Genomic DNA, 27740 nt, shown 5'->3' on the forward strand with positions numbered 1-27740 from the left:
AGGTATAATATTGTCTAGAAATTTTAGGTTGTACATGGTTGTTTATTCACATTTTTATGAAAGGATGATTTGTAATTATACACATGTTCATTATGTAATTTCATTTTCTGTACTAAAACAAAGAGAGATATTTAGAATTGTCATTATTTCAAGATTTTTTTTTAAAATATATATATATATATATATACATATACAGCACAATGTGGCCCCTGAACTATAATGACTTTGAACCCCCTGGGATAGATAGAAAAGTGAGTGTGTTCTTTATCACAAAATGTACATGTATTTTCAATATCTAAATATTTAGAACTACTGCCTATAGGTTAGAGGGATATATGATAAGTACAAATTTAAAATACATGTTTTATTACTGATTAATGGATTGTGTGTGTGTGTGTGTGTGTGTGTGTCATCTGATAAACATGCCACTAACACCCAGCTTCAGACTGACACACTGTGGCTTTAGCTGCAAACAGGAGCTAAACAGGTGTGTGTTCATGTGTAGTTACCGTTGCATAACGTTAAGAGGCAACACCACCAAGAGTCGTTAAAGCCCGGCTGTAACTCCTACCATCTCACTCTGAGGTGTTAGCCAAGGCGGGCGGCTGTGCTTTAGAAGAACCTTCATTCTTCTCCTAAGGTTTTAAGGCTCCAGTGTGTACGGAACCTAACGTGACGCGGCAGTGGGGCTGGCTTTCCTCCACTCTGCCTGCATTCATAAACGGATATGATAAACCAGCGGTGAATGCACCGGGGCAGCGACAACAGTCAGCTCTGACCATGGCGGAAGAGGACGACGCGAAGATTCGGATTTTACAGAGTCTGCGGGGTAAAATATGTAAGTCGGGGTTGGTGGGGAGATGTTTGGCGTGTCTGGCAGAGGGAGAGAGGTCCGGAGAACAAGCGAACGGGGAGAGGGAAGGCTAGAGGGGCGCGGCGTGGTATCAACAGTCGACAGTGTGGAGGCAGAGACAGCCAGTTCTTCTGGTCGGTCTGCTGGCTGGTAGTTAACGTCAAGTTAGCCTAGCGTGCTAGCACCAGCCACTAGCTTGTTGTGAATGACTCCATTCATCAAGCAGCGCTAATTGACCGATTAACGCCGTTTGAGCAAGCCGTGGGTTTCAACCGCGTATTAGAAGTGAAATGTCTGAAATGTGGCTTTGCGTGTAGACTTCAGCTGCACTGTAAGTTAACGTCGGTAGCAAAGTAGGCTAGCTAACACTACCATCTACCTTCGTCTACCCTGACTACCCCATTCAATTAACAGGGTTACTTCACACTGCAGGCATTTGACAATAGATAAGATACGAGTTAATAACATACATTTCAGTGACAACATGAAAGTGTATTAGGTAATGTCATAAGCAACATCATAGGGGGGTTCACTTACCCTTTAGAATATAACATTACCTAGTAAAGTTGTATGATACACATCTGAATACACTGATGCCCATAAAGTTGGGATAAAATATGTTCATCTCTTTTCATGAAATGATTGTGACAATGTGATTTATTCTTGATACATAAAGTGTAACTGGGACTCAGTATGTATTGAGTCAAAGGTGGCTACTGATGTGTATACAAAAATTATTCCGGCTTTATGGTCAACAGTGTTCCATTAATGAACCAGAATATCTAAGTTAGGGCAAATCCCAATCCTTTCACATGTAGTCACATTGGTTGAAGAGTGACAGCCTGACCAAACCAACAACCAGAGTTCAAACCTTTACTCATCAGACATCTATAGTAAAGCCAGTCTTGAATCTTTAGCCTTTGCTCTCTGACCTGCAAGTGAAGGCACTGCCAAGAAACATACACAAATAGTGAATGCTACTTTTAGAAACATTTAAATATAGTTATCACTACTTTTAGATCAGTAAGGCACTTGATTAGTTGTACTGTACAGTACTAGAGCATCTATTTTCATCCTGACCCGTTCAGTCATTATCACAGTATTACTACTAAGGGTATTTGACCAACAGAAATGTTAGTTTTACTTAAATTCTATCACAGTGAGGGCATCTGGTGTGTCTTGCTGCGAAAGTGCATCTCATGGCCCGTGCCACTATGTTAGTATATATATTTGAAGATATTAATGGTAACTGATGATAGGTTATGATTAAATTGGCTCCATGGGCATATTTATCATAATAGTGAAAATGACATTATTTGCAACCAGTCTTTCTGATATAGCAGTATAAAGTATTATCAATTTATTAACTTTTTTCCCATTTAAATATTCCAGTAATTATTAGAATTATTAAATACTTTTGTAGCTATTACAGACAAGGCTATTATCTGTATGTATTTACTGTAAAGTGAAAATAGGCTGGTATGTAAGCATATAGGCACAACAGGAAGACAAATGTCAGTTTCACTACTATGAATTAATGAGAAAACAGTAAGCAGAACAAAATAGAGGAACTATCATGGCATGTAACTCACTTTGCTGTCTTACGAAACTCCATTCTTCCTCGTTCACACTTTGTCCTTTTCCTTTAGCCTATATCAATGAAGGTAGCAATCTGTGGAGATATATTATTTCCTCACACAATGGTTTTACATACCTGTGTGCTTTAGGAGGATACCTTTATTTGCCTTATTACCAGGATAAATAGAGGACAAGACAAAATGGATAAATGACAAAGCAGTCATCAGCTAAGTCAGGTATTGTTTAGGCACTCATATTGACCTTTTAGTCTGGGTGACATGCTTCTGTTTTACTGGAAATATTATTGAAGAGAAGAGACGTCAGTATAGTTTTCTAGCCACAGATTACTGTATGTGTTTGTGCCTGTTGCATATGTGTGAGTGTTCTACTCCCACCGGTTCATCTTGGTTCAAGCTTAGTGTTAACCCGGCTCTTTTCACCGGTCATTTAAAGGATTAGCCGTACACCATTATTAATAGTCCTTTAAACAGCTGATCTAAGTGCTGGCTTTTGCTAATTAGGTTCCCATGTTGGCTTAAATTACCTATCTAAAGACAGATTTAGACCATGGTCAATGCCCTGCTAATCCACAGGTTCAAATCTGACTTACTGAGTCAGTGCTGTGTTGGAGTCACAGTGCATTTAGCCATGTTGATATTTTAAGTTAATTTTTAACTATTTTTGAGCAGTGTTTTTGTATATGTACCACAGAACACCATGGCATATTATCAGAGCCTGTCTGTATGATTGTGTGCAAGTTGCATGTCCTACAAAGGTGTTTGTCATTTGTGAATCAACGCTGCAGAGTTGTCACTGGTTATGCTGAGGAAGTCTATGTTTCATGTTTTTAACCACATATGAGCCTCAAGTGTACTTAAACTACATCCGCTCTGTAGCTTGCACTGACAGCAAGAAGAACCCTTGGTCCCCATATGAACATTAGGACTATGAACATATATGAACATTAGGACAATAAATATAATCTATATGTTAAGAATATACTACGGAGAAAGCAACTGCATGTCCAGATATTGTTTAACTTATGGACACTTGTTGAATCAGACGTAAATCCTTTTTTTTTTCTTAGAGTTGTCAGATACTTTCAGTGTCTTTAATAAACTTTAGCATGGTCTGTTACATAAAACTTAATATATTTGTATATATTCTTGAAGGTCTATGTTTTAGTTGTCAGTTCTACATGCCTATAGTAAGTCTAAACTTAATTATTGTATTACATAAGTCATTTATAACTGCACACTCTGAAGAGCAATAGAAGTTGAGGAGCACAGAATCAATGGGTCACTCAATGGGCAAGGCATAGATTATATTTCATTTTATTTAATGTTATACTGTAATTGTTAGTCTAGTCTTGATGGTAATTTTGTTCTGGCCTTGGTATTGCAGGTGAAGCTAAAAATCTTGGTCCTGTCTCGGGTCCAAATCGCCAAAGGGATCTCTGTACATTCTGCACCATAAGTCTGGATCAAGAGGAGGTTTTCCGCACCAAGGTGTTTGACAAAAGCGTCAGGTATGTAGCATAAGCCTGGATCATCTTACATATAGTGCATTCTTCCAATTCTCATCTTAAGAAAAAAATCATTAAGCAAAATCATAGAGAAAATTTTACAAGCTGGGAAACTGTTCAGAAACAATTACACTTAACCCTGAATCATTTTTGTTTGTTTAATGTTTATCGTGGGAGAAATGTCTGACTTTAAATGCAGCCATTTGATTCCATCTCAGAAACTGTCAATACATGACTCAGAGCTGGATCTGTGCAGGGTTCTATTTGAGCAAGGAAACATTAAGTAATTCCGACAGAAATGAGCTATTTTACTAATAGCTGGGTTTTCACAAGTGCCTTACAGAAAGGCGTGGGAGATGGGCATCAGGAAACATTTTAGGTTTATTCTATCTACATCATTGCACACCTCACTGTAAACATGGGCCTGCCTTTTCTAGGTATTTCACAACAGCTCTTTTTTTCCCTCCTGATGTCGGGGCTGTTCAAAAGGATTTTACAGTCTCTGAGGAAGTGTGTCCTCCCACGCTCTCCCCTGTCTTTTTCTCTGTGTCATTCTCAACTACCTTAGTCTCTGTTTAGCACATCTTATAATCATTCAAATTTGGTTAACTGTTTTTTATCGGATGGGGTCCATATGTGGTCCTGTTTGTGACAATGTAAAGGCCGTATGGAAGCACAGTTGCAGTTAATCCCTTGGATAAAACTGTCGTGTTCACAGAGTTGTGGTCAAGTCGTTGTACCTAGTATTTTCACATCAGTCAGTTACTAGGATGACAGCAGGAGGGAAGATAGAATAGTGAGTGTATCTTTGAGTTTGTGCAAAATGGGGAGGTTACAAGTGCATAATTCCATGTGATGTTGAGTGGGATGTGTGGGTGTACACGAAAGTGTTGCCCAAACTCAGCACGGAAGTATCAGGCAAGATATTTCACCATTCAGGATGCATAATAGTAAAACCTAGCATCAGTGTACGAATTGAAGAGCTGCAGGATTAGATTTTCTCTCTGGAATAATAAGTAAAATTATACTGATGTCTCATTTTACGAAGCTAATGTTGAAGTTATCACCAGGACTGAACAATATGCAAATATGACATTGCAATTAGAAGTGATCATTTTATTTTATAGCTAAGTTCTAGTTCATTTTTTTCAAAATTATTAAGATACGAAGTGTAATTCAGTGAATCACTCTAAATACTTTAAACGGTAAATACCTTTGACAGGGAAACAGTTCTATCATTGCTGCTCTTTTAAGTTTTACTCAGAAGAACTAGTCCAAGATGACTTTCATCTAAGTGCTGTTTGTAAGGGATTATGTTTTTTCTCAACCATATGAACAGTTAATCCAGTACAACTGTCTAAGCACAGTTCAGTCTGTTTGGGACAGGTGGTCCATCTGCAGCCAGCACGTACATCGAGGTAGTGCTTAACCTACAATCAGCTATGTCAGATCAAGCTGTCTAGCTCACAGCCTTGGTTGTGAGGTAGTTATGTTGGCAAGACTCAATGGCACAGATGCTTGGGCCCTCTGTCATCCTGCCAGCTTCTACAGGGCAGTCAGTCCTGTTTTTAACAAGGGAACTAGAACCACCTCACTGCAAAGCTGGGTTATGTGATATTTTAGTATGTGCTATAAGATAAATGGAGTGGTGTCTGTGTTTGGACTCTAAATCAAAAGTTTTCCCCGTTGTTACTAATGAAAGTGTGTTTTGTACCTATGTTGCGTCCAGTGTGCCTTGTTTCTCACTATAGTTGGGTATTGTTTTAGTTAATGTGTTTTGTAAAGTGACAGGAAAATTTGATCATACTATCAACTATTCCACTAAAAATGTGTGTGTGTTACTATTAATGATCACTCCCTTAAACTACATCATGAGCTAACATGGGATAGATGCTTAAAACCACTCAGAACCTTTTTTAGTCTGTGTCTAAATCCAAGGTTGTGCCTGACATTTGGAGTTAGACACTGCAACATAAAGTGTAAGCTTAAGCTGCGTTGACTGTTTTCCTTCCTGTATTCCTGCCACTTCCCTTGTCAATGCTTTAAAAACCTTTCATAGCACATAACAACTCACTCCTGGTCCCATTTTCTAGATCATTGTTGATTGTTGTAATTGTTAAGAAAATTACAAGAGCGATTAAATCTACATCATAGCAAGAAGAACATATTCCAGTCCAACCCTGCTGAGTCAGAAGGGCACCCTGTGTTGTCCACCTTCTGTTCAGCTAGTAAATAAACAAACCCTGTGTTATGATATGTAGGCATCATTGTGAGTTTTAAGATTAAACACAGCCTTTTATTCCAGTGATAAAACCTATGAACAGTATATTATAGATAAGGAATTTAATATGATCATCATATTATTTTATAGTTAAATGTTGGTTTGCATGTGGTCATACAACACCTTAGTCCCATTCATAGTAGTTTATCAGTAACTACTGTTCATGCCACCCACCCATTCTTAAGGCTCCAGATCCTAAGTTTGTTTGTAAATGATGAGATGGTCTTTCCATTGGAAATTCTGCCGACTATGATACTACATACTATACACACACTGCATGATCTGACCACTGAAAATCTGTGTTTCTTTGCAGCCCTTTCTATGGAGAGGACTTCTACTTTGAGATCCCACGCTCATTTCAGTGTTTATCCTTCTATGTTTATGCCAAGAGCGTTTTCCAAAGGGAATTACCCGTCGGTAAGTTACAATAAGTTACACAAATACATATGTTTTTATCTAAATGGAGGAGTTGTAGCTTAATGTGTGTTTGTGTGTATTTTTTAGGCAAGGTGTCAATACGAAAGGATGACCTGTGTAAATACAGTGGAAAGGAGGACTGGTTTGGTCTCCAACCAATAGATCCTAATTCAGAAGTCCAGGTAATGAAAGATGTTTGATATTAATGTAGAAGGATTGTAGTCGTAGAAGCAGACATTGTGGTTTTGATATGTCAAGACATCGATCATTTGGGAATCGGAGTATACTTGTCTTAACAGCATCCCAACCTAACTCACAGGAAGTTTACTAGCCTGTAGATTAAACTTTGCATACAGATAAGATCATTTCCATGTCAAAGTAGGGTTTAATCACCTCTGTCCTAGCAGTTACATGTCTGAAACTTCAAATAAAGAGACAAGCTCAGCTACATCCACTATCAATTGAATTCAAGTATCTTAGCAGTTTGGTTGCAGAAATAAGAATGAAATGCAATAAAAAAAATAGCACTTTGGCATGTTTTCAACTATTTATATCACACTCTTGGTGTCGTTCAAGATTCATGACCTTTAAATAAGGATCACATTGGCATCAGCAGTTTATTGGAAACATTTAAAGCTAGAGGATGAGTGGAAAAAAAGAATCCGAATATAAAAAGGCACACCTTCCTCCTGTATCTCTCCCATCTCAGTCCAAATCAAAAGACAGAAAGAAACATTGTTTGGCCAAAATCTTCCATCACAATACAGATTTTTGCCTCAACGACTGAATCCATTGAAGGGGGTAGAACTCTTGCTTCTAGTCAGACCATTACAATATACCGAAAAGTAATAAAGGAATTTAAATAGTTATTATTTGTGTCGCATTTAAGATTGGACGAAACCTGTTTGTCCTTTGATATAAGTGCATCAGAAGCCTCACATCAAATTAGTGAACTACTGGTCACCTTTAAAATGGCTTTTGTTTATTATGCATATGTACGTGATCTGCTAGACAGTTCAACTGACTTTCCATACTTCCTGAATCCATCCTTTTTAAATAACACCAGTAGGTCAACTATGGCCAAAGAGGAAATATTCAGTAAGTCAGTGATCTGTGGGCTGTTCAGTTTTGTTAAATTTGGGAAAAAAAAAAAAAAAGTATGTAAAATGTTTGTTTCTGTATAACAATGCTTGGTTTCGATTGGTTGCGCCTAGAGTAGTTCCCTTGCGACTAAAGCATAGGTATACAGTTGCCCATACTTATGAATTGTTCTTGGTCGAGTTAATAAAACTTTCTTTGATGCCTTTCAGCATATTACTGATCATTTCAGAGGGGTGGTTCTAGTTTCTGCCACATAGGGCATATATGTGGGTTGTTCTATTTCAACTCTATATTTTTTTGATCAGATAGTTTTTGTGGTCTAGCTGTGTTATGTGAAACTACAGCACACTGCCACTTCTGTGCCGCTGTAGCTAACGTGTTGACTCTAGCTGCCATTAGCCCACGCTTGACTATTCTCGGTATGTGCTGCTACACTGATTCACTCACAAGTAGACACTTTCAACTGCAAAGTTACATCAGTGAATAATGGAGGTGCTATTGTAATACTTTAATGGTGCGCAGTCAAGAATTGTGTACCCTACAAGCAGCATTAGTTAAAACTATTGTTCAGACGATGAATAAAAACACTAGTTGGTAATTGTGTGAGATCACCCTTAGGCTGCTCTTTTGAACTACCAAGCAGGTTAAGGTGGGGGAGATACATTTCTACTTTGTAATGTGAGTGTTATGTGATGATATTTCCTTATTAGCAGACCTGCAGAGCATTTAGCTTTACATCGGCTCAAACGCCTGTGTTGCATTAGAAAGAACTACTCACCATTTCAGCCAAATGCTGAATTGCAGAGACAGAGAGCAAGTGTGTGGGCGTTTTGTTTAGCTCTCTCTCGCTCTCTCTCTCTCTTGCTCTCTCTCTCGCTCTTTCTCTAGCTCTCTCGCCCTCTATCTCTCACTCTGACACTTCCGAAGGCGAGACCGGCAGCCTTCACCACATCCGACCCCGTAAAGATCTTTCTGTGTGATCACAAAATTCACAGCTGCTGTGGCTCTTGTCACACGCGGTACCCTATTAACCTAAAACAACATGAAACACGAGGTATAGTGGAACCACAGGTCTGAGAATCAGTGAATTAAGACACACGCAATGTCATATGAGATATGAGAGAGAAATGTGACACTTTTTTTCAAACAGAATATGCACACCCTCAACAAAAAAAGGATGAAGTAAATATCTTTTACAAGTTCTATGTCCCCTTTTATCTGTTTTACCTTTTAACTTAATTACTGTTAGCTGTATGTATTTATCTGCTGGTGAACTTAGAGCACAGAAGTACAAATGCGCATTTATTAATAATTACTTGACCTCCTAGAACAACCCACATACAGTATTAACTTAGCATTTGATAAGAAACATTTGGCCTGATTTAAGATTGAGATCTCATGACTTAAGTAATTTGAAACATCTCGTCTGTCACTCCCCTCTCCTCATGTCTAACAGGGTAAAGTTCATCTGGAAATGCGATTGAATGAAGTTATCACAGAAAACGGCTCAGTGGGTCAACATTTACGAGTCCGGTGAGTACTAAAGTGTTCTCACAATCCTGACAATTTGCATAAAAAATGAAATGAAGAAGAATATTAAAAGTTGAAAATAACTCACACAGAAACACAAATACCTCCTCTGTCTCCTCCTGTTAGTTATAGGTTCAGGCTCAGGTAATGTACACAGTATGCAAAAAACAAACAAGTTCCAAATGCTTTACATACGAGGGTCAGGTATCTCATGCACCTGATATTTGCATTATTACATACATGCATTCAAGTGTGAATCAATTACAAAAGAGCATGGGTGAACATAATAGGAAAGGGGAAAAGATCAGCTGTAGAACTGACTTAAACTCGCTCCACATTTCATCAAACAAAATGTATAAAAATGACTTACATTTTATTGTCATTGCACCAATAGTGAGACAACAAAGGGCAATTTCACATCCAGTGCAGAAGTAGTTCAAGGAGTGTAGAAGGAAAAAGTACTATATAAAAAGGTGCTGTAATTAAATATAGATGTCATAGGCAGTAACAGCTGTAGCTAGCTGACTGAGAGGCACAAACATCCTTCTGTTTCTCTTTTCAGCCACCGTGAGTGCAAGTCAAAATACTACTTTTAATTACTTTATCTGAAAGTATGTGTTGCGTAAATAATTTTGTGACATTAGCTATTTGTATGATTTGTTCTATTTTATAGAGATGGGAAACATGTACATGAGAATATCTGAATGAAACCAGTAAAAGAAAGACTGATTTGCCACCGGAATGAACGCATCTTTGATAAGATCTTATCACTCGCTAGAATTAGTTCAGTTCAGTGATGACTTAGGCCGATAGTGTTGTTAAAAGAAAGCGTCATAGGTTGAGAATATGAGGTACATTTACAAATGTCACACCGCGAGCTCTTTACGTGTTTTGTTTTCACCCCATTCATACTTGGAGAGCAGGTTAATGGGGAGGAAGTGATTGCATCGGAGCAGGAAGAGTGTGCTTCTCACACTGCAACCACTGTGGTTTTCTGCTGCCGTCATTCACTGTGTCAGAGCATTTGCTGAAACTATCACCTGTTCATCTCCCCCTTTATGTGCATAGATGAAGAGCAAACAGTATTATTTTGTTCTACATCAACCTGACCAGATAAGGCGGCAAAACCAAAATAAAAAAGGTGTCAGAGCTTATCATTTGCATACTTTCAGTTGTCCATTGTTACTGCACTATTGCACACTGTTCATTGCATTGACTGTGAGAGCACAGCAAGATGGAGTTAAGTTAAAAGACATGGAGACTATTGGGAATATTGTCATGACACCGTGGAAGACAATACACAAACATCCTGATATTCTCTCTACTTGTCTTCTCCCTTTGGCCTCACTTAGAGATGGGCTCAATTCATTCGTATTCTCTGGTGACTCCTGCTTAGCAGCCACATCCTGTTTTGGGTGCCTACAGTATGTGTTTGTTGTCACCTGAAACACCTGTGAAAGCAGTGGTCCCCATGTGACACATGTTGCACAATGACAAAGCTCGACTTCTAAGCTGAAAGTACATATTTAACTAATCATTACTCGTGTCTGTTTTCTGATAATGGTCATATTTACTGCCTTGTGTGTTTGTGAATTGAGAGTTTACAAGATCTCAGGACGGATAAACTGAAATAAAAATGTAAATAATCAGTCAGAGAATATAAAATAAATATTGTATCAAGTGTTGGTTAGGTTGTGGTTCATTTTTGCCCTAAAAATAAACATTCTATAACAATCTTTTCTTGCTCCTCACCCTGTGGAGATTGGGTTGTATTATACAGCTGAAAATGAGAAATAAATAAAAATTGTTTAAAAAAAAAAAAAAAAAAGTAAACCAATATATTACTACAAAAATTATTTCAAGTATAATCAATACAAGCTCTTCTTTCCTGAAAAACCTTGTATACTTTTTGGATGGTACAGGGTTAAAAATGCTATAGTTTCATTTTCACTGAGGGATCTGTTGAGCCAACAGGAAATTATTTACCCTTTATACTTAAAAGACTAAGTTCGGGCTAATGTCTACAAGAGTCTAAGTCACTTTAATGCCTGTTGGTTCATAATTACTTAAGTAAAGAAAGTTCTGTTCCAACATGCTTGTGAATAAATCAAAGAGCATTCATTTAACATCATGTCCAGCTGATTTAACCATGAAGAATATTTCGTACCTGTTCTTACTTCCACAGCCAATAACAATGGTAATGTTTACCACGATGTTGAAATCTGAGATGACGATAAATTGTCATATAAATAATTGTTCTTAATGACATTATTTTCCATAGTGTTGATTTTATGACACTGCTATGATAGTCAGATACTTTAATAATGTTTAATTATGCACAAACACCTTGCAAAGGAGAAGAGGCATTTAATACATTGGATTTTGAAACCTGTGAAATTAGTTACATCTCTAGTCGTTTTGTTAGAAAAAATGTAATATGGTAATAATAAACGTACAAAGCCCACTATTGAAATATTGGACAAAGGTGCAAAATCAAAATAAAAACCACCACAGTACAATACGCACAAACAATATATTAAATTTGTATATTCAAATATACTTTTTTTATAGAGGTGACTAGCAGCAGAGACAATCATGTACATAAAATGTAATTAAATAGTTTTAAATGATGCTTTAATTATGTTAATCGTGTTCCCCCTTGTTTTATGTGTTTTCCTCTAGAATAATAGAGTGCCAGGGGCTGCCTTTAATAAGTGGCCAGAACTGTGACCCTTATGCCACTGTTTCACTCGTTGGACCAGCCAGGTAAGTGTACTGTATGAACATATAAATAATAAACACAGCTGTAATCATGGTACTTATACCAATAGAATAAAAATATTAACCCATAAAGGAAATCATATTCAAATGTTAGTTATGATACAATGTTGAAGTACCTCTTTTTGTGCCTTTCTTACTCAGGTCTGACCAAAAGAAAACAAAAGTAAAGAAGAAAACCAGCAACCCTCAGTTTGAAGAGACCTTTTTCTTTGAGGTAATTTGCACAACTCCTTATTTGGTGCTCTAGCCACATCAAAAGTGTATGATGTGTCAGTAGGTTTATAACTGATACATTACATAGGGACAAGGAAGATAATCTTTATATCAGTAAGCCTGCCTAAATATAGAAAATGCAAGTTGATAGAGCTACCTTAACTGGCAATGTTTCTTATCAGGTGACACGATCCAGCAGCTACTCTAAAAAGTCTCATTTCCAAGTGGAGGAAGAGGACATTGAGAAACTAGAGATCAAGTAAGTTTCTTTTCTCTCTGTTTAGCTCCCTGTTACTCTCTCCCTGTCTCTGCCGCTCTTTCTCACCGCCTCGTTCCCCTTCTATAGTCCTGACAGAAGAAAAATTATTTCTTAACAACTTCAGGACAAAAAAGTGAATTTGGATCTGGTGTGTTCTGACTACTGATAGAGAGCCTTGGTTTCTGGTTAAGGATATGTGGGGCTTCCGTCACAGTGGACTCATAGCTCACTGGGTAAGACTAGACAGATTCAAAGGTAAACACTCATGCATGGTTTTGAGGTTTGGATTTGAGGTGGTGTCATTGCACGGGTATTTTTTGGCTTTTACACACCATGCAGGTAAGCACCACAAAGTCATACACCCTGTTTTGTTTGGTCCCTTTTGCCAGATTTGGAATTTGGTGATTGTGTGTTTAAGCTCAAGACGCACAGCAACAAAAAACGTGTCTCAGATAATGAATATTATATATTAAAGTGATTTAGTTTTAAATAAAATGCATTGTATCAGTATATATCTGCTAACTTTGCAGAGTTGATTTGTGGAACAATGAGAATCTGGGTCAGGATGTGTTTCTGGGGGAGACGCGGGTTCCTGTCAAGATCCTTCGCAATGACCACATCCATAAAGCCTGGTAAGGATTTTCATTTTACATAGTGTCATCTTTTCATTCATCATCAGCTTTTTAAATGGATCTGGCTGAGCCAAACAGTTTATTTTCTGTGTAATATCTCTTTATGTTATTTTTCATGGGTAAACTGAGGCTGGACAGTTAATGAAAATATTACTGAAATCTATATATGACTAAGTCCAATATCAAATCACAAGAGCTGTGTTTCTTTAATATTGTGTCTCACCACTTTATATAACACATGAAGTCTTGTGGTGCAGCAGAGTTGTCCTGGCCTACAAATCATATTCTCCACAAGTAAAGGAATGTGCTCATTTGATAGAAACACCAGCAAAAATCACATTTGTTTTTGTAATATGCGTGTTGTTTTTGACAGGATAAAAGTCTGTGCTTACAACACTGCAGCCGATTAGCAAAAATTATTCGACCATAAGATAAAACTGCATAAAGCACAGGGGTAGAAATACATATATCAAAGGTTTTATCATTCTATTCCTCACAAGCTCCACTGGTTTTATTTTTGTAGATATATGAGATTATTGTTAATAAAACAAACCCAGACTGTAACTGTGGCATCATGTCAAGTCAAGGTGAATCTCATGAGGAAACTCGGCATTTCCACTATGACATTTCATTACTATTGAAAGGTGATTTAAAAATCTTCCTGATTTTTCAGTGTTCAGCAGTTTTTCCATGTGTGGGTGTCTCCTTTGCATCAGTGTAGGTGATATGGGCTTATGCCAGATAGCAATCTGTTGGTACATGAGGGCTGTGAGTCGAGTGCGTGGGTGGTTTTTTGCATGGTGGCAGTACCTCATGTCCTATGTTTATGCTGGAAATCTTCCATGCTGCACATAGAAAAAGCATTTGAGCTTCATAAAATTAGTACAGGTAATCTGTTGACTTCTTCACAGAAGCGTCTCCACGTCTGTGTACCATGATCACAGATCAAGTTGCTTTATGGACAAACGAACAGAACATGCAGCACTGCAGTTAGACTGATCTTGTGTTTTGCTCCACCTGTTGGCTTTTACAGAGATGTGCTTGCAACAGAAATGTGAGAAATATTCCAAGCAAAATTCACTGTATCATAAATCTTTAGATTCTATATGAACATTTACCCAGTTGGACAGACTTATTGAAAAAAGCTGAAAAAAATAAGAAGAAATTCATAAAGAATGGTTTCAGTTACAGTAGCAGCACTGAGAAGCCTCTTTTACAAGACCCCTAATGTGAGATGTTTTAGCAAATGTAGCTCTAGTAAAATAGTAATCTAATGTGCCGCTCTCATTGTTTCAAGGCAGTAGGATCTACTGTATCATTAAGCTCTACTTTCTAAAAGACAGTGAACTTAAAATGATCCTCTTGATTCCTTTGTCCCTGTGTTTTATTTATTTTTTCTTGAACTCAAGTGGATATTCAGCCACGTGTGTTTTTTGTTCTACTTATGGTCCCATAGGTATCTACTTCAGCCTAAAGGGAATGGCAGCAAGTCGAAGTCAGATGACTTGGGATCCTTACGTTTGAAGCTGACCTACATAGAAGACACAGTGCTGCCATCTGCCTGTTACACACCACTCTGCAACCTGCTGCTCAAATCCCCGGATGTGAAGGTACATGTTGCCTAAGTGACATCTTAAATCCTAAGACTTAAGGCTTGTTTTCTGAACTGTGTTCAGATATATCATCCATCACCTGATTATTGTATCTGCTTTTTCACCTCACACATATTTTTTTCTCATCTTTTTCCTTGCCCACTGTCAGCCTATTTCGGCATCAGCAGCACACATCTTGGGGGACATTTGCAGAGAGCGCTATGAAGCTGTTTTGCCCATGGTTCGACTGCTGCTCCACCACAATCGCTTTGTGCCTTTTGTCTCTGCTGTAGCAGCACTAGAGCTGGATAACACTCAGTGAGTACTCATCCCTATGCACTTACTGTACTGGTGCATGTGTACAGGTAGCCTTAAAGCCTTGAACATGTTTTATAGCTTTGATGTAATGCTTTGATGAAATAGAGATGTTCATGCACCATGAAGCAGCTCTTTAATATTGACAACATTTATAAAAGTAATACTCCTTCTAGTTTTTATTATTTCACTATGACTAGTTTTATTACTACTACCCAGCTTATTTCAATATTATTCCTCTTATCACCCTGGGTGTAATGAGTAGAATGCCATTACATTCAAGGAAGTTAATCCACTGATTGTCCTACACTGGGCCAGGTCACCATCTACTCTTAAAGCTAGACGAACCTGAAGTCAGCTCATACACATGGTCTAATCTTGCTTTTTTCCATCCAGGGAGGCTAACACTATATTCCGTGGCAACTCATTGGCAACACGCTGCATTGATGACATGATGAAGATTGTGGGAAAGAATTACCTGGCTGTTACTCTGAAGCTTGTAATAGATGAGGTATGAACTATAGGAAACACACATACACACATTCAGTAAAAGTGCCAGATTGGACATGAATCACTGAGGTCAATATGGAAAACTCCACTTGAACAGCTGCTTTTCCACTGCAAAAGAACACATGTATTTGGTGGGTTGGGTGTCCTACACTGTGTTCCATGTGCATAGTGATAGTGTATAACACTATAGATACAGTCAGCAACAACAGGAACGCCCACAAACGTCGCATCCAGTTAGAGCCGAGGGGGAAAACAAACCCATCTCTGCCATTAGCCATAATGCAGAAAAGTTGCTGTGTGCCCTTTTGCACCACAAATAAACACAAAATCACCAATTAAAGTTTTATATTTTACCAAATAATAAAACGGAACCACAAAGGAGGACAAAATGGCTTCAGACTATCAGAAGAGAGGACAAGTTTGGCAGATTATGGGACCCAACAACAAAACGTGTATGTCTGCAGTCAGCACTTCATTTCAGGTGAGTTTAATGTAATGTTAACCATTTCCATACAATCGTAGACTACCAGGGGTTTCAGGAATATTAGATTAATTGTTTAAATGCTAGTGAACTTTGTACTTCATTTGTAATTTGTGTAGATTTCCTCACAACATGGCCAAAAGTACACATTCAGTACCTAAGTAAAAGTACAGATATTTATGCACAAAAGTATGGTAAAAGTAGAAGTACTGATTAAAGTTCTTTACTTAGAACAATATAAAAATGCTGGATCTGAAATGTACTCCAAGCATAAAATAAGATCTAGCCCTCTGATGGACATTTCTATTGCCTGTTTCTGTGCAAAGAGCCTCAGGTCATATTGGACCAATAACAACATTAATTAATATTAATTTGTCTATTTAATGTCAGGTACTGAAATTATGTTAAAATTGATTCATCATATCAATACCAAAACAGGTGACTGGATTAAGTAGCAGCAGATGTCTGGACGTGACATTTCATTCTACCGAGTCAGATCATTCACCCAGTCTTTTAAAACATATGGACAACAATCCAACCCCAGTGGATATAATTTTTTAATATATCGATCCTTGTCAGAAGGCAATAGCAACTCAATGTACGTCATGACAACTTGTTAGTGTTAACAAATCAAGTTGAAATTCCGCGTTTTTACATTATAGTGGATGGGGGGGGGGGGTTTCCCCCCTTGGATATCCCCGCCCCCAGCTGTGAGGTCATTGCTGACTGTATCTATTACTACAGCTGCATTACTAAAATGTATCAAACAGTGAAACATAGAAATGCAAGAGGGTGGAGAACTTATGGTGCTCAGAGGAGTTTGTGTCACTTCTAATATGGAGAAACGACATCGACTCCTGTGGTTTTACTGTGGAAAGTGCACTTCATGGTAACAGATAAGATGCAGTTGATAAATACTGAGGGGAACACACACTATACATTGTTGATGATTCGATAACCCTATTTGGTGGTAACACCATCCACCAGGTTGGGTTTTGAACTAACATGACCAGTTTACACCGCCACCCTTACCTGCCTTATTCGAAAATAATTAGCCTTGTCACACATGTTTAGTGTGAACTGGGCTTTACAAGATGTTTTAAAAATATTATAAATATGATCTGTGTTGTGCTTTATGATAATTTCCTATTCCTGAGGTTCAGCTTTATGCGCCATGACAAAACACTGAGTCTCAGTGCTTGTTCTTTTCAGATGTTGTATGTAATTTTTGTTTTTGTGTTTTAAATTTTCTTAGATATGTGATTCCAACAAATCATGTGAGATCGACCCCATTAAACTAAAAGAGGGTGATAATGTCGAGGTCAACAAGGTAAAGCCATCCCTTTTGTACCATTAATTGGTCCTCACTTTTTAAGATCCTGATTTATTGTAATTATATCTACATCTTCTGTAAACTGTGAATGTTCCCTCTGCAGGAGAACCTCCAGGTTTATGTCCAGAAAGTTTTCTCCTCCATCACCCAGTCCAGTGCCAGCTGTCCACCGCTTATGTGTGATGTCTTCAGGTCATTGAGACATTTAGCCTGCAAACGATTTCCAGGTACATTTGCAAAAGAAAACTGAAAATTCAGCTAAACATGACAAATATACAGATTTTTTTTTTTTTTTTTTAGCAAATTCCGTGTTTATTTCACCTGTTCTGATTTGTTTGTAACAGTTGATCAAATCAGTCAACTGAGTCTACAGTAAATGGACTGTGTTATTTAGCATTTGTTGTTTCATTCAAATGCATCATTGGTTTTTACTGGAGTGGCTGTGGCTCATGAGATGGAGTGGGTCATCCAGTAAACAGAGGGTTAGCGGTTCAGTTCCCACTCCATCCAAGTCACATGTCATTGTGTCCTTGGGCAAGACACTTCACCAACTTTGCCTTCAGTGTCACTCACATGGGTGAATGTTCAGTGGTGGTCAAAGAGGCCTTTGGTGCAGGTTGGCAGTCATGTGTCCATCAGTCTGCCCCAGGGCAGCTGTGGCTACAGGTGTAGTTTACCACCACCAGTGTGTCACCGTGGAGTCAATGAATAATAGATTCAATGTAAAGCGCTTTGAGTGCCTTAAAAGTCACTGTGTACCAAAGCTATTATTATTTACTGTTAGTTTTTCTACTATGAATTTTTTTTTTACTGTTCCTGTCCCAGTTTTGTATTATTCCTTCTATAATGCCAAATAATAGAACATATGTTTGTGCTTTCCCCATATAATGATCCAAGCTTGAAATACAATTTTATGATGCTGTAAACAAGCTTTCACACATGTAACACTTGAGTTGGCTTTTTAGGCTATATATCCACCATGAGGTGGCGCCAGAACTCCACCTAATGGAGTTTATAATATTGTACACTGTACATTTTGTTTAAAGGTCATGGCCAGTATTTTCCTCTGTTTTGGCAGGGATTGTCTGTCAGATTCTGTTGTGACTACAGTTTTCTTTTCTCTCTACAGCTGATCCACATGTTCAGTACTCAGCTGTGAGCAGTTTTGTGTTTCTGCGTTTTTTTGCTGTCGCTGTTCTCTCCCCACACTCCTTTCAACTCCGTTCACATCATCCTGTGAGTTCATAACCCCGGCATGACAGCTGATCTTTTAAGCAATACACAGAAACATTACACAGAGTTTATAAACAAGTATTTATTATGATTTGGTTATAGGATCCTGAAATTTCCCGGACACTCACTCTCATCTCAAAAACTATTCAGACTCTGGGCAGTTGGGGAAGTTTGTCCAAAAAAGTGGTAAGTTAATCTGTAGTTTCTCTGTCTAATACATTGCAGCCTTTTCTGCCTATTTGATGAGCAGACTAATATTGTGATTCAGTTGTGCAGCAATATACTTGATGTACTTAGATTATGTAATTGTCATCAGTCAGGTTTCATTCATAGTATAGTAACCCTTTATTTTCCTTCTTCAGTCCAGTTTCAAGGAAACATACATGTATGACTTCTTCAAATCATTCCAAGAGGACAAGTGTATTGAAAAAGTTAAAAAGGTATTTTTTAAACAGGTTTTACAATGTGGATGTGTACAAATTAATTTGTTACAGTTAACATTAGTATATCTTTCGTTCTGTGTCTAGTTTCTGGATGAGATATCCTCTAATGTCAGCAAGGAGTCCAGTGGGATAGAGGATGCAGTGGTTCTCAAAGAAGGGTAAGAGTTAATTTTAGAATATTTACTTAAGTCATTAAAATACCTAAGTTGTCTATGTAAAAACCTGTAATTGATGTGAATTGAATACATTGGTTATGTGAAAACATTTATATGATGTACATTTTTGTTTAGGTTAATATAATCATACACACAGTGTGTTTTATCTTGTTGATGAAGTAGCAGAGTAAGCCCTCTCCTCCTGCCCACTTTTCTTTCTTTCTTTCTTTTTTATTTGTTCTATATTCGACTAAAAATCTTGGATTAGCATCTTCGTTCAAATTTGATGTGTGGATATTGAATTGTGCCTGAAAGGGAAGTTTTGTATGACATGCTTTTCCAAATAAACAAAGAATGAAAAAAAAAACAAAAAAAAACCTACGTTGTAAAATACGTAAGTCACTGCTTTCATAACCCAGTGTTCCTGGTGAACTCAATCCCAAAGTAAACCACAACATCACAGATGACTGTTTCTGGAAAAAATGTTGTTTGTAGAAATTAAGGGTGCATGCAGAAACAGCACAACAAACTTTTCTGAACAGAAATAGAACTATTTGACCTTGTTGCCTGCATCCCCTAATCAAATCACTTGTCTTTTGCTACTGCTCCCTGCTAAATTTTAATGAACTCTTGGAAATGTCTGAATCCTTTCCTAGATACAGATATTTCCATCAATTCAGTTACAAACAGTTGAGACATGAAGAAGGAATGTGGTGTTACAGATGAACATCATATGTCTAGCACAGGGCAGGCTCCCAAAACACTGACTCTGATGTTTCCCTGTAAGCGACCTGGATTAAGATATTAATTTTCAAAACTAAAAGTGAAGTTTTTATACCAAACATACATCAACCTTTGCATTGTAATTAACTTTGATCTAACTTAAATATGATTGTCTACAGTGGAACTGGAGCTTTGTTTCAGCTTTGGACTTTGGAACACAATTTTTTATCTCAAATCAGAAACACGTAATTTGATTTGTCTAGCTGGACAATTGTATCTAAACCAAATATAAAACCAGAAAATTCTTAAATGAATTAAACTGTTTTCTTGTTCATTTCATTTTTGTTGTATACTTATTTATTTACCTCAAGTAAAAATGGGTCAAGTTTTGAAAACTCCTTTTGTTTGTCATTACTAGGGAAGTGCAGAAACGTGCCCAGGGAAGAAAACGTCTTGGAAAGAAAAACTTTAAGAAGAGATGGCTCAGAGTGACCAACAGGGAGCTCTCCTACCACAAACACAAAGGTGAGGCCACCCTCTTATACTCCCCCAAAAAAAGCATTACCTACAATGTGTGTCTTACATTTGACTTGATAGAATGATTTGTGAAATGAAGTAAGTCATTTCTGTGGCTTACGTGTCTTAAATGATCAAACTGGTCATTTCAACACATAGTTTTGACTGGAGTGTTTCTAAAGGACTGGGAAGTTAGTTATTTATGTCGTAGTATAATGTGTTAAAAAGGGGAGGACAGAATGACAAATTTGAGGTCTGTCATGAGAAGTGTCTTTATCCAAATTTCACTTGTGACCTCAGTGTGCAGTATTTCAGGCAGCACTGGTTGAGCTACAACTTTAAACTCTGTAACCAATAAAAGAACCTAAGTTTTCAGGGAAGGAGTTGGTCACAAAAGTAGAGTCCAGAGTAATGCATATGCTTTTGGTCCCACATAAAGACTTTTCTTCAAAGGCTTAAACGTACGAACATAGAGGTAGACCTTTAGTTTTGTGTATTATTACAGCCCCTTCATATTGTAGCCTTTAAAAAGCTTTTAAAATACATGGATGTATGTGACTTTTACATCATGCATATTATAAAATCTATATTATAAAAGCCAAATGGCCTCTGTGTGTGCACATGCATGTGTGTCTCGGGCTTTACACAAAATCTAGAAAGAGCTGACTGCTGCAGTTTGGCATACTTATGTATTTTTGGTCAAGGAACAGATTAGCAAAAACGGAAAGTTGAGAGGACCAATATTTTGGGAGATATTAGTCATTTTGGAATACAATAGCCTTATAATCACATTGCTACGTATACCCAGAACACTTTGGCTGTGACTGCTGGACAAATGCAGTACAGCATGCACAAATACACAACAGCATAAAAACTGCCACATCTAGTACCCGTGGATCCCCACAGGTCAACACGCTAGTTACTATTAGGTTGGACGCTGATACATGGACACACTATTGTGAGTAAAACCAACTGCTGTGTTTGTTTCATCTGGCAGTGAGACTCGTATTTGTTTGACCACAGTAACTGTGATAGTTCAGTGCATTGTGAGATATTTATCATAGCAGGTTTATAAATGTCACAACAGAGAGACTTTCCCTCCAAACTCCTGTGTTGGTAAATATCTTGGGCCGTCAGTGTGGGACATAAATAATAAAAGTCATATTAAAAGGTGTTAAAGAAGTGCAGTGTGACACTTCACTTGTACTTTTATGAATGTGAGCATTTTTCAAGGAGCTCAAAGACCACAACAAACCATAATTCTAATGACCTGGTTTTAAAACATTCCTTGTTCTGCTTTCAGGGAAAGAGGCCCTCTGCATCATCAATGTCAAAAACATCCAGGCAGTGGAGAAACTGGATGAAAGTGCCTTTAACCGCAAAAATGTAAGATAATTCCCCCCAGATTCCCAATCATCACTTTTATATTATTTCCCCATGAAATGGAACGAGGGTCACACTCCCTATGGCCTCAGTGAAAACAAGTTGTGAATTATTGTACTGCTGTGCTTAATACCATGGAGACGTTCTGGAAACTGAAAACATTTTGGAGTGTTAATGTTAAAAGCTTCACATATGTAAGTGCTGATGTCACAGTAAACACAGACCTATATGTTAGTCCTTAACATGCAATTTTAAGACTGATGTTGAAACAGTCCTGAGATTGAACTGGAAAATGAGTTGTGTTACGATCTGTTGTTGAAACCATTGTTTCTCTTGTGTGCCAGATGTTTCAGGTGGTCCACTCTGAGAAACCACTGTATGTGCAAGCAGGAAACTGTGTTGAGGCCAGTGAGTGGTTGGAGGTCCTGGGCCAGGTCGGCCGCTGTAACGAGGGCCGCTTGGCCACCTTCCACCCCTCAAACTACACCGGTGGAGCCTGGCAGTGCTGCAAAACCCAGAGCAGCAGTGCACCGGGCTGCAAGCCCTGTACAACGTAAGTGTTTTTACAGCTTCGTCATCACCAACAGTGCAAGAAATTATATCACATGACATGACATATCGCATATACCTATGAAGTAATTACTGTTGTTACCACTATTTAATGAAACACGTGGCAGAAGATGATAAACACTGATGTAAAACTGCTCACTGCGGTCTTGAAAGTCTAGTGTTTGTGTGACTTAACCATGGGCATGCCATTACTGCTTTATTCAAGAGTAGAGCAAGTACAAGTGAAAGCATCACATTGTGTAAAAAGAGCAGATTTGAGAATAAACATAATGGAACACAGACTATACTAGGAGAAAAAAAGGTCATGACACAAAACACGACTAAAAACTGTTTTCTAGGTGGGTTGTTTTTAAACCAGCTTTTTAACTCTTCAACAGATGCATATGTAGGCTAAATCATGGAATGAAGTCATTCTCTGTTTCAGTGTTTGTTTTCTCCTCTTGCAGCACCATGTTAGCCAACCTGCAGCTGGACATTGACTGTGACCGGGAAACAGAGAGGATTTTCTCCCTCCTTACTTCAAATGACACCAAGCTCCAAAACATGGAGGGTCAGTGTCTGCTCATGAAATACTGAGTCAACATCAACAGTCAGTCAATCACTGAAACTCTATAATCAGTGTTAATTTCCACTATTTAACAATTTTCACATCCATATTCAATAAATGGTTTTGAAATACCAGGGAGAAGTAGACAGAAAGGACTACAATATGAATTTGAGAACTACATTTCTATCAGTTTTAATTTGATCCATAAAAGCTCCTTTCCCATCCTCTTTACCATAACTAGTTTTACATGCAACGGTTAGTAAACAGAAATTATGTTAAGTATAAGTTACTTAGATTTCAATGTGAAGTTGTGTTCCATGTGAGGCTGAACAGATATGGTGTATCACAAAAAACTGCACTAATTTTGTTTGCTACCAACTCTGTGCTAAGTTAGCTAACATTAGTTAGCATCTTCACTTGGGAAAGCATAGATTTTACAAAAAGTGGACAACGCACTGCCATTGTCTCTTGCCGAGTAAAACAGAGGTTAAAATCCTGTGTCCAGTGTGGTTTAGAGTCAGAGTCTGTGCAGTAGAGACAGGGGGATGTCATATCCTATGGCCACCTGACTGGTTCGCTACCAAGTGTCAGACTGATTACCCCCGCCAAGGAGGTTATGTTTTTGCCAGGGTTTGTCTGTCTGTCTGTCTGTTTGTTTGTCTGTCCGTTAGTGTGCAACATAACTCAAAAAGTTATGGACAGATTTTGATGAAATTTTCAGGGTTTGTTGGAAATGGGATGGGGGGGAGCCACTGATCAGCCTTGGCGGAGGTCTGCGCTCTCCGAGTGCTTCTAGTTCTGGATTGTGATAGGACACTCCAGCTGTCAATCACCCATGTTTATAACATCATATAACTTCAAAACTCACTCATCAGAAAGATGATGGCCTGAACACAATTTTTGCTGATAAAGTCATCCTAAAAATTCTTAAATCACCTTTGGGAAAAATATACTGGCTGTGGCAAAAGTCTAGGAGAATAACACAGAGGGGGTGGGATTTGTGACCTTTACTGCAACCACCAAGGGGATCAATATCAACATCAGTATCAACCAGGGGGATCAACACAGTCGGTAAACTGAGTATATTACTGAGCATATACTATATATACCATATATTGTAGATGTTGCTCTCAAATGTATGTAGAAGTCATTTCTGTCTACTTTAATGAGTTTCAGAACTAATATTTCAAAGATGTTTTTTGAGGATTGATTGACAATGCACCATATTATGCTTTTACAATACATTGTCTTAATCGACAAATGAAAATATACTCAAGATATCATTTCTTAGTTTTATTTCTTAGTCTCTTTATGTGTCCGTGGTCATTAGGGACCTTTAAACCTCATTCACAGCTCCATAATACAACATCTCCACTTCCGAAAAGCTTGTCTACACTTTGAGGTCCTTTTGGAATAAGAGAGTGGCTCTTTTGGGCGGGGGCTCAGCAAAGAGTATTTTGTTGTTGTCACTACTCCCCCACATTAGAGTCTACACTGTTTCACTTTAAAGACCCAGTGTGAAGGCCCACTCCAACATATGAGAGAGCTGATGTTCTTCCACTGATTCCATTTCCAGCTCAAAACGTGTGTGTGTTCTAATTGTAGATGCATGTGCCAGTATGGCAGTGTACCAGGGCCCACAGCGGGAACAGGAGGAATACTCCAAGTTCACCATTCAGGAACCCAAAGAGACCTTTCAGACGCTCAAACAGCTTCGAAACATCATGGAGGAGCTTCAGAGGCAGCACAACATCAGGAACGACACAACAGCGCAGTATGGCAGCCTGTAAGTCTGGACCACAGCAACAACCCACACACTGGTGTAGACACACAGACACATAACACCGTCATCTTTGTTTTACTCTCAGGGACAATCCAATAGTCGGGAAAACCTCGTAACAGCTGGCCGGGATACACCGCCAAGAACACTGTCCCAAAGGACCCCTGGAAGATCCCCTCTGGGATGACCTCTGTGTGTCCAGGAGAAGCATAAGTGATGTGTCCTGACCCAGGAGACGTTAGTCCACTACAGCAGTGACAGCCTAAGAACAAAAAGTTAAAACTCACCCCTCGGTTTTACAGGATATCGCCTCTGTCCTCGAAAAAACAGGGATCTCTTGGGCACTGTCATTATCATTTGACAGTATGTTGCTTCATCTCCTCACCCTCCTCTTCCTCCCCATTATAAGGAGACTTTTTCCTTGTCTTAATTTATATCATATCATTCATGTCCTCTTCTGTCTACAGCTGTGTGAAAATGGCATCATTAGATGGTGTGTGAATAGGCTGCTAATTTTTTTATTCACCCGATTTTATATCAACAGCTGTAATGATGCTATCACAACCTTTAGGGGTTTCGCTCTGACATTTGTCCTAAATGTTGATGGATAATCATCATCATCCTTTTGGAGGCTCAACCTCCACTTTTATCCCTGTACACTTTAATCTAATCTACTCTTTTAGTGTCTTTCTTCTTCTGAACAAATGTATATATTTTCAGTACAGTTGAGTAGATAAAACCGATCTGCCTTACTTCAATGGATGTTTCTTGCTGAGGGAATAATGCAAAAGCACTTTAAATATTTGGAGCACTCCAAATGGAAATGATTAGATACTTGGTATCAGCTCTCCCCATTTTGATCAGTTACATGATCTAGAGTACGTTTTTTGTTGCATTCCTGTACAATGATTTGTAGATTTTAAGATATTTTTCTTGACCAAAGACAATTTCATAGGTTTGACTTGAAAAGAAAAAAATAATTCATGTATTTTCAATACAGATGTTTTAAAAATTGAGACAAATTAAATATATATGGTTTATGTGTACGATTTTGCTAACGTATATCCTTTACTTTAGTGACTTCTGGCAAGCAGATTGCATGCATTCAGTTTGGAGTCCTGATAGCACATGATTGTGGTGTAGAGTTGTATTATCCTGTGTTTGTGAATCGCATTGGTACGGTGTACATCAGATCTGTGCTGTCATGTTGAAAGCATCGCAACATATCTGTAGTGGCTTATCTAAGAAAAGATGGAGAAAAGGCAAAGTATGTCAGAATAACAATTCACAGCCAACTAACACAATGTGTTTTGTTTAGAGACTTGAGTTTGTTTTTTTCTTTTTAGACTTTCCATACCCCTTTGGAATCTACTGCCACAACCATCAACAACCAACATTTTCATTCTAAGATAAGAATCAGAATCCTGGGGATTTACATAGGACACAGACAAATGTATTTCACTTTGATAATCTTTGTTTCCTGATTATTTCATTTATCAGTCCAATCGTTACAGTCTCATAAAGTTTGTGTTGGACAAACTGGAAGAAATCAAAGAATCCACAGAGATACGAAAGTCATGCAAGCAAATCAATTCTCAAGAATCTGTTTTAACATCAGTAACCAGCATATATTTTAAACATCTGATAACATGTTTTCAATTATTCCCAGCTGAAAACTGTCATTATTTGTCTCAGCAAATCTTTTATGTGATGGACAGAACATCTGAACAATCAACTTTCATTCATTCCTCTGTTTTTGTTATCATTTTGGGTTTCCCCTACCGTTATATTCCCATTTATGCCCATGTGAACAATGAAGTGTTTAAAAGATAAAGAAGAAACTTGAATTTTATCAGTGACAAAAGTTGATAAGTTCATGCTGATAATAAAAGGTTTTTAGTTTTTTCTCAGTTGAAATAACTTGCTTTCAGAAGTTTTGTTTTTGGTCCATCATTTATTTCTAACATGCATGTCTTGTATATTTAACAGTATATTTTTATAGGAGAATGTTTTTGTATCTTTTTTTTTTAAAAACACTGATTTATTGTGTTACTGTACGGCTGCGGTACCTTGTCCTCAGTGCTTCTTTGAGAGCGGCTACATCTTCTTTTCCTTATCTTTACCGACTGTACGTGGTTGTAGCTGCAAAAGCTTCACCTGCTGATGGTTTAAAGCTGAAACTCAAGCAGATGTCGTCGATGATGTCCCTCCATGTGGCAGCTGGCATTAACTGAAAGATGCTGATCGTTGGATACATTTTTTTCATGTTTGTGAATTGATAACACTTTAAAAAATGTCAACAATATTCAGACCTGAACTAATCAAAGCATGAATTATCACTATACTAAACACAGAGGACCAGTATGGATCATGTCCTGTGGTTTTCCATCGTGACATTTTGGGATATTCTTTCACTCATCGCTGATTTAAGTTTTTCATATGGGATTGGTATGCATTTATTTTTGTCCATGTGTCCTTGTCAGAATGGGAGAAAGATGCAAATGAACTGACCTGATGTGAATTATGATTCGTAGTGGCTCCAGTCAAATCCATTCATGACCAAACTTTAGGGGAATGACTTTTTTTTTTAGTGTGTGTGTTTTTGTTTTTTCAGATGAATAACATGAATTCATTTATTTGTCATTTTTCATGTTTTTCTGAGCTCTACATGATGACCACTGGTTGTCTAGAGAAAAGAAAGAAAACTTTAGGGTCATGCCTTAAAGACTTAATAAAGAAATACTATTTATTTTTAATCAGTGGCAAAAAATGACAAAACTACATGGGGTGTTTATTCTGAAATCTAAAACTTCTTCCCCATCAGGTGTACAGTCAGAAGCCAAAGGGTATCATCACACCTCCAGCTCACTTTCATTTCTCGTGAGTGTCTCCATAAAATGTACGTGTGTTCTTTTCAGTGTTTTGTTTTCCAAATTGTTTTTCATTTCTCCAGTTGAAACAATTTCCAATAAACCCTTTGCCAACGCTT

The 27740-nt window shown here is 37.9% G+C and overlaps 1 protein-coding gene across 1 annotated transcript; it reads left to right on the forward strand.

Annotated features, from left to right (window-relative positions):
- Nucleotides 1–541: 541 nt before the first annotated feature.
- rasa2 (RAS p21 protein activator 2) lies at nucleotides 542–27740 on the forward strand. Its single transcript, XM_030152244.1, has 24 exons — nucleotides 542–838; nucleotides 3836–3959; nucleotides 6551–6654; nucleotides 6742–6836; nucleotides 9212–9288; nucleotides 11968–12051; nucleotides 12208–12280; nucleotides 12462–12538; nucleotides 13069–13170; nucleotides 14627–14780; nucleotides 14932–15080; nucleotides 15474–15588; nucleotides 17324–17398; nucleotides 17505–17628; nucleotides 18531–18637; nucleotides 18737–18820; nucleotides 18997–19074; nucleotides 19162–19235; nucleotides 20374–20480; nucleotides 21775–21857; nucleotides 22199–22407; nucleotides 22871–22974; nucleotides 24577–24757; nucleotides 24840–27740. Exons 1-24 carry the CDS (start codon nucleotides 781–783, stop codon nucleotides 24868–24870), a joined length of 2469 nt encoding a protein of 822 aa, XP_030008104.1. The 5' UTR covers nucleotides 542–780; the 3' UTR covers nucleotides 24871–27740.

The sequence above is a fragment of the Sphaeramia orbicularis genome, chromosome 13 (genome assembly GCF_902148855.1).
Source record: "Sphaeramia orbicularis chromosome 13, fSphaOr1.1, whole genome shotgun sequence".
Classification (NCBI taxonomy): Eukaryota; Metazoa; Chordata; class Actinopteri; order Kurtiformes; family Apogonidae; genus Sphaeramia; species Sphaeramia orbicularis.

Coding starts and splice junctions, on each gene's coding strand:
- rasa2 (XM_030152244.1), top strand. CDS start 781: ATGGCGGAAGAGGACGACGCGAAGATTCGGATTTTACAGAGTCTGCGG. Junction 839..3,835: donor GAGTCTGCGGGGTAAAATAT/GTAAGTCGGGGT, acceptor TTGGTATTGCAG/GTGAAGCTAAAAATCTTGGT. Junction 22,408..22,870: donor GGCTGCAAGCCCTGTACAAC/GTAAGTGTTTTT, acceptor CTCCTCTTGCAG/CACCATGTTAGCCAACCTGC.